Here is a 12435-nt window from a genome sequence, read left to right as displayed (position 1 = left end):
ATATCAACCAGCAACTCATAGCTCACAGAGCTTCTAATATTGATCATCTTAGAAAAAAATATTTTCTTTATCTTAGACTTTGAGTAAATAGTCTAGGCTGACAGACACTACAGTATAGTGTAGGCGCAGTGCTGCAATGTAAGAGGTGCATTCTTCAGATGAGACAGAGACAAAGATCCCATGGCATGACTTGAAAAGAAAGGGGAGTTTCTTTCAAGTGTCCTGGCCAACATCCATCCCCAGATAAAACTGGTCATTCATTTCATGGCTGTTTGTGGGACATTTTGACATGAACAGAACTCCTCTCCTTACTGTAGATTACACCGGGGTCCATTTTACAGGATAAGTTAAAGCTTTGGCACCCTCCCAAAACACAGCTCAGGAACCCATCCCATTTCCAACTTACGTGAAGTTATATTGTAGCCAAAGTTGGTGCCCATCGGAGAGAGAAATGAAGAAGAATTTGGTCACTCAATCCACAACTGTTTGTGGGACATTGCTGTGCGCAATTGGCTGCTCCGTTTCGCCCACAAAATATACAGTCAATTCACTTTACAGTATATTCTGTGAAACACTTTGAGACGTCTCAAAGACGTGATAAGGCGCTATATCAAATGCAAGAATTATTATTATTATTACTGTGTGCAAATTTGCTGCGGCATTCACCAACAAATACAGTCACTACACTTTATAATAATTCCTGTGAACCTTTTTGAGACACTTCAATGACATGATAAAGCAAGGATATATCAATACAAGGATTATTATTATTTGTTATTATTTTGGTAATGAGTTTCTAATGCTTCAAAGTCATTGCTTTAGAAAAAAGATGGATTGATAAGCATGTTGGATACCATTATGTGGCTTCAGAGTTTTTGACTGACCCTATAAATCAACATAGCCCTCTTATATTTTGAGCTACAACACTCCAAATATACTGTTTCACAGCTAAGGAAAACATAATACAGAAAACACAATTCCCCTGGTATGTGTAACCTACCCGAAGCACTAACTTCATCTTTATAAGACTGTTTGGTCCTGAATGTTCCAACTGAAACCTTTGGTTAAGGGTCATATCGGGGGCAGCCAAAACCTGGTACAAGGGTATATCCAGTGTTCCCAGGACACACTCCTTGCCTTTGTCTTTGATCTAAATTAAAAATATAAACCGACATATATTAATAATTCTCAAATTACTGTAGCAATGATATTTGACAACCAGAAAGCAAAGCAATAATCTTTCCCTACAACTTATGGTAGATCTTGTTTAGTAGATACATCTTTGAACAGGCTACAAAATCTTCTTGTATCTAAACCATCACTATTTCAAAGTGTTTTCAAACTGTACATTTCTTCAAACTGCTTAAGGAAAGCAAACTGACCTTCATTCTTCACGATTAAGTAGCTATGGCTTTAAAATACTGGTATTCGATACGTTTTGGGTATGCCTTGGTATTTTACCTCAATGTTAAGTTCCTGGGAGTGAATATTCTTGATGAAGAATGTAAATGCTTGCTCCCAGACAGGTGCACTGGAATTGTAGCAAATCTGTGAATACAACATTGGATTTCAGGTTTCGTAACATTGTTTTGAAAGATTATACAAACAAGATATTAAATTTAAGTTTATGGTTACGAGAAGGAAGGGAAAACTGGTGGAGAAAAATTACATGAATAAATATAAGATTAGCCAGAAAAAACTTTAACCCCCTGACATTTGATTAGCTGAAAGTAGCCTATGGAGTAGTTTTTCAGGTAATTGGAATCCACAGATTATTGATAATAAGAACCCAACATAAGAATGACGTGGAATAGGGTCCATCAACAACAACAAGATTACATAACGCCTTTCACGTCGGGAGGATGTCCAAAGGCGCTGGACAGAGTACAGCATTTCAGACCCGAGCTGGGGTTGGGGGGGTAAGGGAGGGGAGGGGAAGGGGAGTGGCCGATGGCATGGTTGAAGAGGAGGGTCTTGAGGTGGGACTTGAAGGAGCCTAAGGAGTTAGCTAAGCTAACAACAACAACTTGCATTCATATAGCACCCTTCATGCCAAACAGCTCTTGGAGAGCATCACAGTGGGATTTGGAACTAGAGCTGCCCATTCTATAATGGGAATCACAACAAAACTAGTGTTATATATAGTATTTTGAGGAACTTCTGGAAACTGAATATTTAATGTTGATGAGGTTCTGCCCAAAAGCATACAATTGTCTTTAATGGCTCCAGCAATAGAATATTTTTATACCAAGGATAAATGCCCTCCCATTTTCAATTTTCCTGCAAAATCAGACAGTAAAAAATGTGGCATAGCACAGTCATGAATATGGATCATTTGTACCTTGCTTTCTTGCTTCTTGTTGTCTACTGCAAGCTGTACAGAAGAACTAGGATCTAAGGTGGATTTCTTTATTGACTGATGATGCAAAAACAGCACATATCTGCATTTAAAATCCACTTCTACAATTGTATGAACAATATTTCAATATTAAAGGCAGGCCTAATGACTAACTGCTACTAATCACATGGCTTATAAGAAACTGATTTGTTTAGATGCTATTGTGTCTGATTCTGATTCAAAAAGCCTCCATCAAAAAGCCTTCTCTTAAAAGGAAATAAGCCATTGAAATTTCCAGCAGGCCTGATCTGGGTGAACTCAATCCGAAAGTGCTGAATTTGTGAGAATTAAGATCAATTTTGTCTCTTTCACAGATAATGCTAAAAACCTTCCTCAATATGCCGTATGTTACAACACATTTTATGAACACTGTACATATAGTCCATCTAGCAACTATGCAAAATACATCAATAGCTTTGTAGTTTAAGTAAAACTTCAAATAATTCCATCAAATCTCAAATAATTTCATCAACACTTTTAATTATCTGCATCTCCCATTATCTAAACCTTTAGAGATTGACAGGACAAGTAAAGGTATTTAAACCTTTTCAACACTGAAATAAATTGTTTCAACAATGTTTTCCACCTTTCTAAAGTAAGTTAATAATGAAAATACATTTGTGGAACAATGCTTAATTTCAGATTTATACAATTCCTAAGTTTATAATAGCCCAAATTGGCTTCCTTATAAGAAGACCAGACCAGTTTAACGTAATTAGCAGTTAGATTTAATACTAAAATACTACAAATTACCTTGATATACTTTTGTTTGTTCTTTTTCTTCATACTATATTCATTGTTGGTGTATTCATAATGATTTCTCTTTTATGCGGAGAAGAATGGATTGTTACTTTTAATAACGGTTACTCAAAAGAAATAGAAGAAAAAATTAGCTTACACTGTACAATAAGATAAATGACTCTTTCCAGGCTAAAAAAGAAAGCTTTATAAACTATCCCGAGTTCCACAACATTCTTCAGAATAATCATAAAACCAAATTAGATCATATTTTAAATATTTTATATCATATTTTACTTAGGAACAGGGTGGAATTAAATGACTCATTAACAAGCATTATGACTTCAAATAGTAAGTCACTGAGTTGCACAACAATGTAATAGAAGAGACAGAATATCATTCTAACTGAACTATGTTAAACTTCCAATGCACAAAAGTTAAGAGCAGTGGACTGGAAAACAGGATGTGGTGTGCTGAGCAGTTTACATCACAGAAACAATTCCATAACTTCCTTGAAGTGGAATATTGGCTTGTACTACTGACAGTTTTGTTCTTGCTCATGGTCTATTAAGAACATAAGAATTTACTAGGCAAAAGAAGACTAAGGTCCATCCAATTTGCCTTCAACCATACTGGCAGTTGCATTACATGTCGTGTTCCAAACTATATACTGTATCCATAGATATTATTTCCTAATAGAAATCTATCTAATTTGTTCTTGAATGAATCAACACTTCCACAGTCTCCCTAGGGAGCCTGTTCCATACGTTTACTACTCACTGAAGTAGTGTTTCTGCAGATTTGTTCTAAATTTAGCCTTCAATTGTAGTCCATTTTCTCTGGTTCTACTGTTCAGAACAAGGTAAACCAGCTCATGAGGGTTTACATTATCTATTCCCTTTAGAATCTTAAAGACCATAATCATATTGCCCCTCAGCCTTCTCTTCAGCGCGTACATGCCCAGTTTATCTAATCCAATACTAAATACATACACGGTGTGTTGAATGTCTTCAATTCAGTTGACCCTCTACATTTCTACTTTGAATTGTTACTAAGGTGAATTTCAGGAATTTAAAGAATGTGTTTAAAGAATTTAAAGTACACATCATACTCCACAGTATTTTATGAATTAAATTCATAATTTGTTTGGGAATATATTTCAAGAGTTAAAACACTAGTATCAATTAATTTATGGAATAAGTAATATTTATAGAATACAAATAAACATTTACTTACAGGCAGGTTGTAGGCACTGTCCAAATAAACAATCAGTAAGGCGTTTGACAGAGCAGGATTTATACGCCTTGCAGTTTCTTCCTAAACAACGAAGAGAAAAAGTTTCCCTTTCATAATTCTGAGTTATTTTTATTACACGTTTATAAATAATAATAATCTTTATATTTGATATAGAGCCTTATCACGTCTTCGAGACGACTCAAAACCGCTTCACAGAATATATGGTAAAGTGAATTGACAACATTTTATGGGTGAAACGTGGCATCAATGTCCCACAAACAGTGAGCAACTGAAGTGAACAATTTATTATTTTTTTTGAAGGAATTATTACTCCCGGGAAAGCGATCCACTAATTGACTAACAACCGGTTTCTACGTACTGCTGGGTAAACAGAGGCAGATGGAGTAAGAAAATCTGCCCAACATTTTGCCCTGCCAGGAATCGAACCCAGGTCTCCAACATATAGCATGTTAATATACAACCATACCCTGTATCATTCTGGTATTCATACCGTATATATTTTGTCTTGATCTGTAAGCAAGGACAGCCACTCAAGTTTCAGATGTATTTTCCCATGGTCTACATCATTCAGAGGGAACCACTGTTTAAAGACAGAATGCTTAAATGAATCATGGCCATTGGGGTAGGAGAGAGCACTATACAATCATTTGCTTTAGAACTACATTATTTTTTAAATGGCTTGTACATGAAGCAATCTTAAAATCATTCACGATGATACACAAGAGTACTGATTCTCTGATTATATCTATTAATACCAAGTAGAACAGACAGGTTTATTAATAACAATCCATTCTTTTACTATTCATTGTAGAGAAAGAAGATTCATATTTAAATCCTAATTTCAAGATGTACAAAGAAGTGTACATTCGGTCTAAATTGTACTGATAAGGTCAATATTGGTCTTCTCACCTCTTCCACAACTCTGTCTTTCCTCACTTCACCAAGATCTATTAGTAAACTGTAAATAAGAAATGTTTAATAAATCACTGAAGTCTACAACATGGTCGAAATAGACAGGATAGGAATTGGATTTTCGATCACTCCCATTAAATTGTATACATCTTCCTCCATCTGATACCTCAGCAACTTTAATCAATGAGTAAATGCAAGGATTACTATTATCACTGGAGGGGAACTTTACCCCAGCAAAAGATAAAACATCATCAAATGCTTTCAGGAGAGGGGGGATTGGAAAAAAAACATATTTGGCTTTGCAGAAAATGAATCTTTCAGAGCAATTGTTATGTATACTTGTGAAAATATTTGCAGATATCTTTACCAACAGTTCACTGTGTAAATTCACTGCTGGTGTCTAAGTCATATACAGAAAAAGGCCTGTTTGTGCTTGATAGGGAAAGGACTATTGGGTTTAGTGTGCTGGGACTAAGAAAGAGAAAACAAAATAAAGCAAAATAAAATTCCTGGTCACTGATGGAAGTGAGCGCATATAAAGGATAGATGTGAGATCAGCAGTGTACAATAGGCTGCCAACACTCACTGTCACACGCAAATAATTGACATTTAGTTGTCATACTGGAGAGAAAACTGGGAACATGTTGAGATAAATGCTGAAAGATATACATTAAAGGGATTGCTGGCACTTTACCTGCCAAGGAAGTCATCCTTATCTGGGTCTTCATCATAAAGTTCCACTTCCAAATCCTGACCAGGTGCCTCATGGACAACAGCCTGAAAAAGATGAACACCAATGGTGTCTTAGAGCATTTGCCCTTTCAACTTTATGATTCCAGAGAGCAAATCAAACCTAAACAGCGATCAGAAATGTGCTGATTCGTGTGAGAAATATTGCTTAGAAAAGCTGACCTCATAGATTTCATTCCATGCAGGATTTAAATTCCCTTTTATTGTTTTGCTGCGAAAGGTCTGGGTGCCAATTCGAACAACGGCATATGGATCAGATTTCCCTTGCACCATACCCATCAGATAAGTGTCTTTCCTTATTAAGTCTGCAGCTTGCTTTACATAAATTCTCACAACTCCCTGAAACACAGTGAGGAGACTCAATGTTAATTGATGCACAATATACAATTCAGGCACACAATATTTTCATAATATAGCTGTAATTCCACAGATGTTGAATCCAAGGTCACATTTATGTTGCTTATGGTGTATCCACTGTGAATGAACAATTTCCTTCAGTTGCATAACATGATAAAATCTAAATGATTCAGCCATACAGTAGGGTGTTAAGATCCACTGCATGTGCATTAACCAAGTAAAGAGTTTAAACCAAATCTGCATGGACAACGTCATTTTCAATTTTGAAAAGAACCTGGAAACTAATGTTGGAACAGGAGTTAGCTTTCAAGTTTTAGAAATCCAAGGCTTGAAGTTTCACCTAGCCTAAACATGAAAGACCATTTCTTCTTACAATTTGCAGAATCTCTGAATTTAAGAATTTTCCACAGTTTCATGCAACCTTAAATACTTTAACCTTAAATGGAAGTTACTGAAATGGAAATGTACTGCAAAAGGGGAGGATTGACATGACTTAGAATGTGTATATGAAACTCTTTACATTCAGAAAGCTGCATATTGGAATAATCAATTCAATCCACCAGAGTTCGTCCATCAGTGAATAAAAAGCACACTTCAAACATTTTTAAGATTTCAAAAACTAAATACATGTAATTCAAATATATGTAGTTAAAAAATTAAGTTTAATACAGATAAATAAATGTAAGGTGCTACATACAGGAAGTAAGAATAGGAAGCATGTACTTCAAGAATGAGACAGAACTTGCCAAGCAGGAACCTGAGAAAGATTTAGGGTGTTAGTTGACTCATTAGGGTTAAGAGTTTAAGGCAGGGATTCTTCCCACTCAACTCTTGTAAACTCTGCAAGCCAAAGCCCTAACTCATAAAGTGGTCCTAACTGGACAAGAAATGGCAGACAGTGCTTTCAATGGCAAGCTATGCAGTTTTAGCTGGTTAAACTCAAGCAGTTTCCCAAGGCACACTCTAGGATCCCCAAACCTTGGCTCTTGCCAACCTGTACCTAATATTCTCCAGAACTTAAGCGGAATGCAGGAAGATGGTTGAGGCCAGGACATTAAACTCCTTTAAAAACAATTTGATGCTGTGATTGGAAAGTAGGGTGGGTATTATGGAAGGATGAGATCAAATGGGGCGAAGGGTCATGCTCAGTTGAACTATTCTTATAATCTTGTGAACTGCAATTATACAAATTATACACTGAAAGCACATTCCATATTTCTAAATTATTTGTCAATATAAACTACTTACATGTGGTAAAGGAAACCTTAGATGTGAAACATTGATCTTACTGGTCAGTGGACAGGTGAACCTATTCGGTAAAACCATGTATGAAGCAATGGCATCAAGAATCTTTGTGTCTGACATTTCACTGGGAAGAAAACAAATAATTGTCAGTGAACTGCAGTCCAGCAAAACAACAAAACATAATACCTTACACTTTCATTGTTCTCACTGTGAGGAGAATACCGGGGAGAGTTTGGCACTAATACTGTCTTTGCAGCATTCGGTATGCCATAGCTTTCCCCTAAAATTAGAATAGAATAATAGTTGCTCAGAATTACTCATCCCTCCAACTAAATAAAACTCCAGGACATGAATCTAATATTATTGAACACTCATTAGTGGAGAAATGATATCCCCAGAATACCAACTTCAACAATTTAATTATGCACACCTATATAAATTATTTTATTCTCAAAGTCAATCCCAATCTGTTGGAAATGAAAGCAAACTCTGCAGTAATCTTCAAGAGCAACCAGCACAACTGAAAATAAGCATTTGCAATCACATGGTCATTCTACTCCTACTCCTACACTTTCCAGCCTAGCTGGAAAGTGAGCACAGTTAAACCCTAGATTTTGTTAGACTCATCACAATAACCTTGAGAGCATCTCTATGTTTCCCCTCAAATTCACTGTGAAGCTTCAAGTCAAATTAGAGGGTAAGTATCAAAATTGGGGGATAATAATAATAATCCTTGCCTTTGATATAGAGCCTTATCACATCTTTGAGAAGTCTCAAAGGGCTTCACAGGATATACCGTAAAGTGAATTGACTGTATTTTGTGGGAGAAACGTTTTGTGGATGTTGGCAACATTTTGTGGATGTTCACAACAACGACGACAAAATTACATTTGTACAGCGCCTTTCACATCGGGACGACATCCCAAGGCGCTGGACAGACAGAGTTTCGGACTCAAGCTGGGCGTCTGGATCGGGGAGGGTGGAGGGCAGGGGGGGGAAGCAGGGAGATTGAAAGCACGGTTGAAGAGGAGGTTGAGATGGGTTTTGCAACATTTTGTGGATGTTGGCAACTCACACAATTCAGGCTGCCTGAGGTAACTATTATAAAAAAACATTTTCAGTTCAGATGAAAAATCTAATAAATAGCACTTATATCACCTAATAAAACCTTATTTTTTGGAAAAGTATTTAATCACTTTATACATAAAATGGTCACATTTTATTTGTATTGATGGCCCTGCACATAAATGGCTCAGTAGACCCTTATTTAACCAGGGTCAGAAAAAGGTTAAGAACCAGCTGGATTAGGGATACTTGCAACTCACGGAAATTATTGAGAGCACGTGCTCCTGTTGATTCAAAGAATACATGTGTTTCAATTAGATTTAATTCTTATCTGTTGTTTCTTAATTTTCATTTAACAATGGTTGTGAATTTTGTCACAATATTGTAGCACTGATCTGAAAATGTACTGTACTTAGTGGATTATCTCACTCATATATTACACAATTTACATTTATATAATATTAACATTTTTTAAAAAATTTGGCTCCTAGTGATACACAAAAGTGCATACACTTTTCACAGTACACAAATTTAGATTATAACCACTTAGCAAACAGTGCTGCAGTATATAGCAATGTATGTTCAATGCGATCATTGTTGTTGCTATAACCAAATTAGGCATCTGCTTTGTGCAGTTGAACAAAATAAAGAGGGAAGTACAGGTGGCTGTCTTTATGTAATTAATGAAAATGATTACAGAAATTTACAACTTCTTTGCTGCTGGTGTAGCAAACAAATAACTCAGCTAAATGTAACCACATTTGAAGGTAATTCTCTCAACCAAAATGTCACCAAGGATGCTCCATCATGTAAATTAGATTTGCAATACCATTTACAAACATTTGCAATATCAAACATTCATCTCAAATATTAATCTCTGTGTATCCAAAAAGCAAGAGCTTTTGGATACACAGAGATTAAGACAAGCTTATTGGATGCATCTTTTAAAACTAGTATTGTATAGCACAATAGATACTACACATTTGTGAGCTTGCAACTATATCTAAATCATAGTTTTTTTTGTAATCTTAAGCTTCAAGTAAGCTTCTTGTAAGTCTCATTAACAACTATTCTCCAGTATGCACCTAACATGAGCTCTTAAACTGTGCAACAATGGAAACTGTCCACATCGACTGAGTTTTCGAAAAGAGGAAAATGAAAAGCAAATAAGGATAACACAGAAACACTGCAATAATAAAATGCAGTGCAATGCCCAACCAATGTGACATTGACATATCAACTATGTAAACACCTTGAAGGCTATCGAAGAATTTCTGCCACAAACTTCAAAACATTTAAAATTTAATATTAGCAATTATCATCTTTTTCTTTAAAATTATTTTCTATCCTCTCATATTTTAACTCTTTCCTTACTGTACACACAATCCCTAGTTGAGGCATTAATATCTAGGTGGTCCTGAGTTGGCCCCCTTTTTAGAAGAGCTATCCATAGACCCTGCTCATCCTTGAGATGGCTACTGGTGTACCATTACGATAGGTTTAGGTGGACAGGAAAAGGCAATGGACTTGGAAGATGATAAAGTTACGTTTAATAATTTAGAATTTTTAACTCACAACACGTTTAATTTATAAATAATAATTTCCAGAAGGGAGACCAGATACATGCAGATGAAAGGCCATTTGGTACTTAAACGCTGCACAATTTCAGCCTGAGTCATGCTTGTAAACAACATGAGGCACCAGGCACTTTCAATTAGATCACTTAAAAAAAATATGAAAAACATCAGTGAGGGACCCAGGCTAAAAATAAAAACGTGCACTTCAGACAAAATAAAATGCTCAAACCAGTCACCAGGAGATGAACAGGAACAGATAGGAGTAAGTGCAACCGCTTTTTCTTCCCTCTCCATGGGAACTGCTTAGCTTCCCATTAACTGCTGAATGGAAAACCTTTGGCTCACGCTACCGGGGTCAAATATGTGGATTGTGCTAAGCATGTGTAAACTCCTGTAAAGAAGGAAGTACAGGTGGCTGTCTTTATGTAATTAATGAAAATTATTACAGAAATTTACAAAAGATTATTTACATGATGAAGAGCATCTGTAGTGCGCACACACACACACGTGATTAGCACAACCCACAACTTCCACTCCAGTATAAACAGTACTTTTGTCAGGTTGTTACAATATTCAAACTGCCAAAATGCTCAAAGGATGCTGCTCCATTCAGAAAATAAGAAACATTGGTTAGAAAATAACGATGGTAAGTTATGGGTAGTACTGTGTAGAGTTTTAGTGTTTTGTGTTATGACTTGTGTGTCTTTATAAATTTGTATCAAGTATGTGATTTTATGCAGGGAAAATAAAACTGAATGCAAATGTTGGTATTGCTACATCAATTAGTACTTAAGTATTAAATGGATTATTTACAACTGCAATGGATACTTTTGCATGCTAACAATTATGTCTAATACAACGCTTCCCAATTAAATTTACTCACAGTGCAGTATTTTCATGTACAATAGTGGGCTTGGCAGAGTGATTTCTACAGTAACCTTTGCTGCATTTTTAGTACAACGTTCAGCAAAACACAATACACATTTGTTGCAAATCCTTTCCAGATATTTTTGTGGCCATTAAGGTGGGGAATATTTGTGCTGAGGCATTGAAGTTCAACGTCAGGCACTCTTTCAGCACTGAACACTCCCAGGTCACATACAGCATGATTAAATAGATGATCACAAAAAGTTCCTATAATCTGGCCCACTAAAATATTCAACTACATCTTGAAAACACTACACGTTACTGCAACAGTGTGGCTTTCCATTTGCCACATCAGTCTCCTATTTAGAGCTACCAGTTGTGATGAATTATTTGACAGGTTTGTTCCATTAACCTTCACCTATAAGAATTGGGTAGATACTGCACTAAATTCCTTTGAAATAGGACCAGACAAAGGTGACATCTATTGAGCACTACGCTCAAACCATGATTGACTTTGCAATATACCGACATCAAATTAAAATTATGTTTCTTATATTATTTCGTGGTTTTTATAAAAATAAATTGTACACTTATTGAGACATTGCTGAATATTACCAAATAAACATTGAGTTTTTAATGGTTCTCACACTACCATCCCATCTCCAACCTATCCTTCTTTGCCAAAGTTCTGGAACGCATTGTTGCAGGTCAACTTTGGTCACACCTCTCCCTCCACTCTCTCCTCAAGCCCGTGCAGTCTGGTTTTCGCCCTGCCACAGCACGGAGACAGCGCTTGTTAAAGACACAAATGATGTCCTCTCTATCTGTGACCAGGGCTCTCTCTGCCGCCTTGTCCTCCTGGATCTCTCTGCCACGTACGACCTCCTCCATCGGCTCTCCTCCTTCATCTTCTTCAGTGGGACCGCACTCGCATGATTCGAGTCCTACTTAACGAACCGCCACCACTTCACCTCTGCAAATGTTTCACTCCCGCCCAGTCACCTGTGGTGTACCCCAGGGCTCCATCCTGTGTGCGGATGATACACAAATCTACTTTGCCACCACCTGCGACTCCAGGTCTGCCAATGTTCTATCAGCTTGTCTGGCAGACATCAGGGGCTGGATGAGTGTAAACTTCCTGCAGCTGAATGAGGACAAGACGGAAGACATACTCCTTGGCTCCCGTCAATGTCTTCACTCCTGCGGATCTGACCTCCTAAAACCTCCCAGCCTCTCCCTCAGACTCACCGAACCAGTGCACAATCTAGG

General features: G+C 36.8%; 1 protein-coding gene across 1 annotated transcript in view; it reads right to left on the bottom strand.

Annotated features, from left to right (window-relative positions):
• LOC103184846 (extended synaptotagmin-3) overlaps positions 1-12435 on the bottom strand; it is a 53157-nt gene that overhangs the window by 11971 nt on the left and 28751 nt on the right. Inside the window, exons 8-17 of the mRNA XM_007903058.1 lie at positions 7661-7781; positions 6218-6394; positions 6000-6082; positions 5303-5351; positions 4884-4973; positions 4373-4453; positions 3152-3220; positions 2342-2416; positions 1462-1548; positions 1001-1150 (exon numbers count right to left, since the gene is read on the bottom strand). Coding sequence (XP_007901249.1) covers positions 1001-1150; positions 1462-1548; positions 2342-2416; positions 3152-3220; positions 4373-4453; positions 4884-4973; positions 5303-5351; positions 6000-6082; positions 6218-6394; positions 7661-7781 — 982 coding nt within the window. The remainder of the gene's footprint in view (positions 1-1000; positions 1151-1461; positions 1549-2341; positions 2417-3151; positions 3221-4372; positions 4454-4883; positions 4974-5302; positions 5352-5999; positions 6083-6217; positions 6395-7660; positions 7782-12435) is intronic.

The sequence above is a fragment of the Callorhinchus milii genome, unplaced genomic scaffold, assembly GCF_018977255.1.
Source record: "Callorhinchus milii isolate IMCB2004 unplaced genomic scaffold, IMCB_Cmil_1.0 Scaffold6, whole genome shotgun sequence".
In the NCBI taxonomy this organism is placed as follows: Eukaryota; Metazoa; Chordata; class Chondrichthyes; order Chimaeriformes; family Callorhinchidae; genus Callorhinchus; species Callorhinchus milii.
This window is presented reverse-complemented; position numbering and strand designations above follow the sequence as displayed.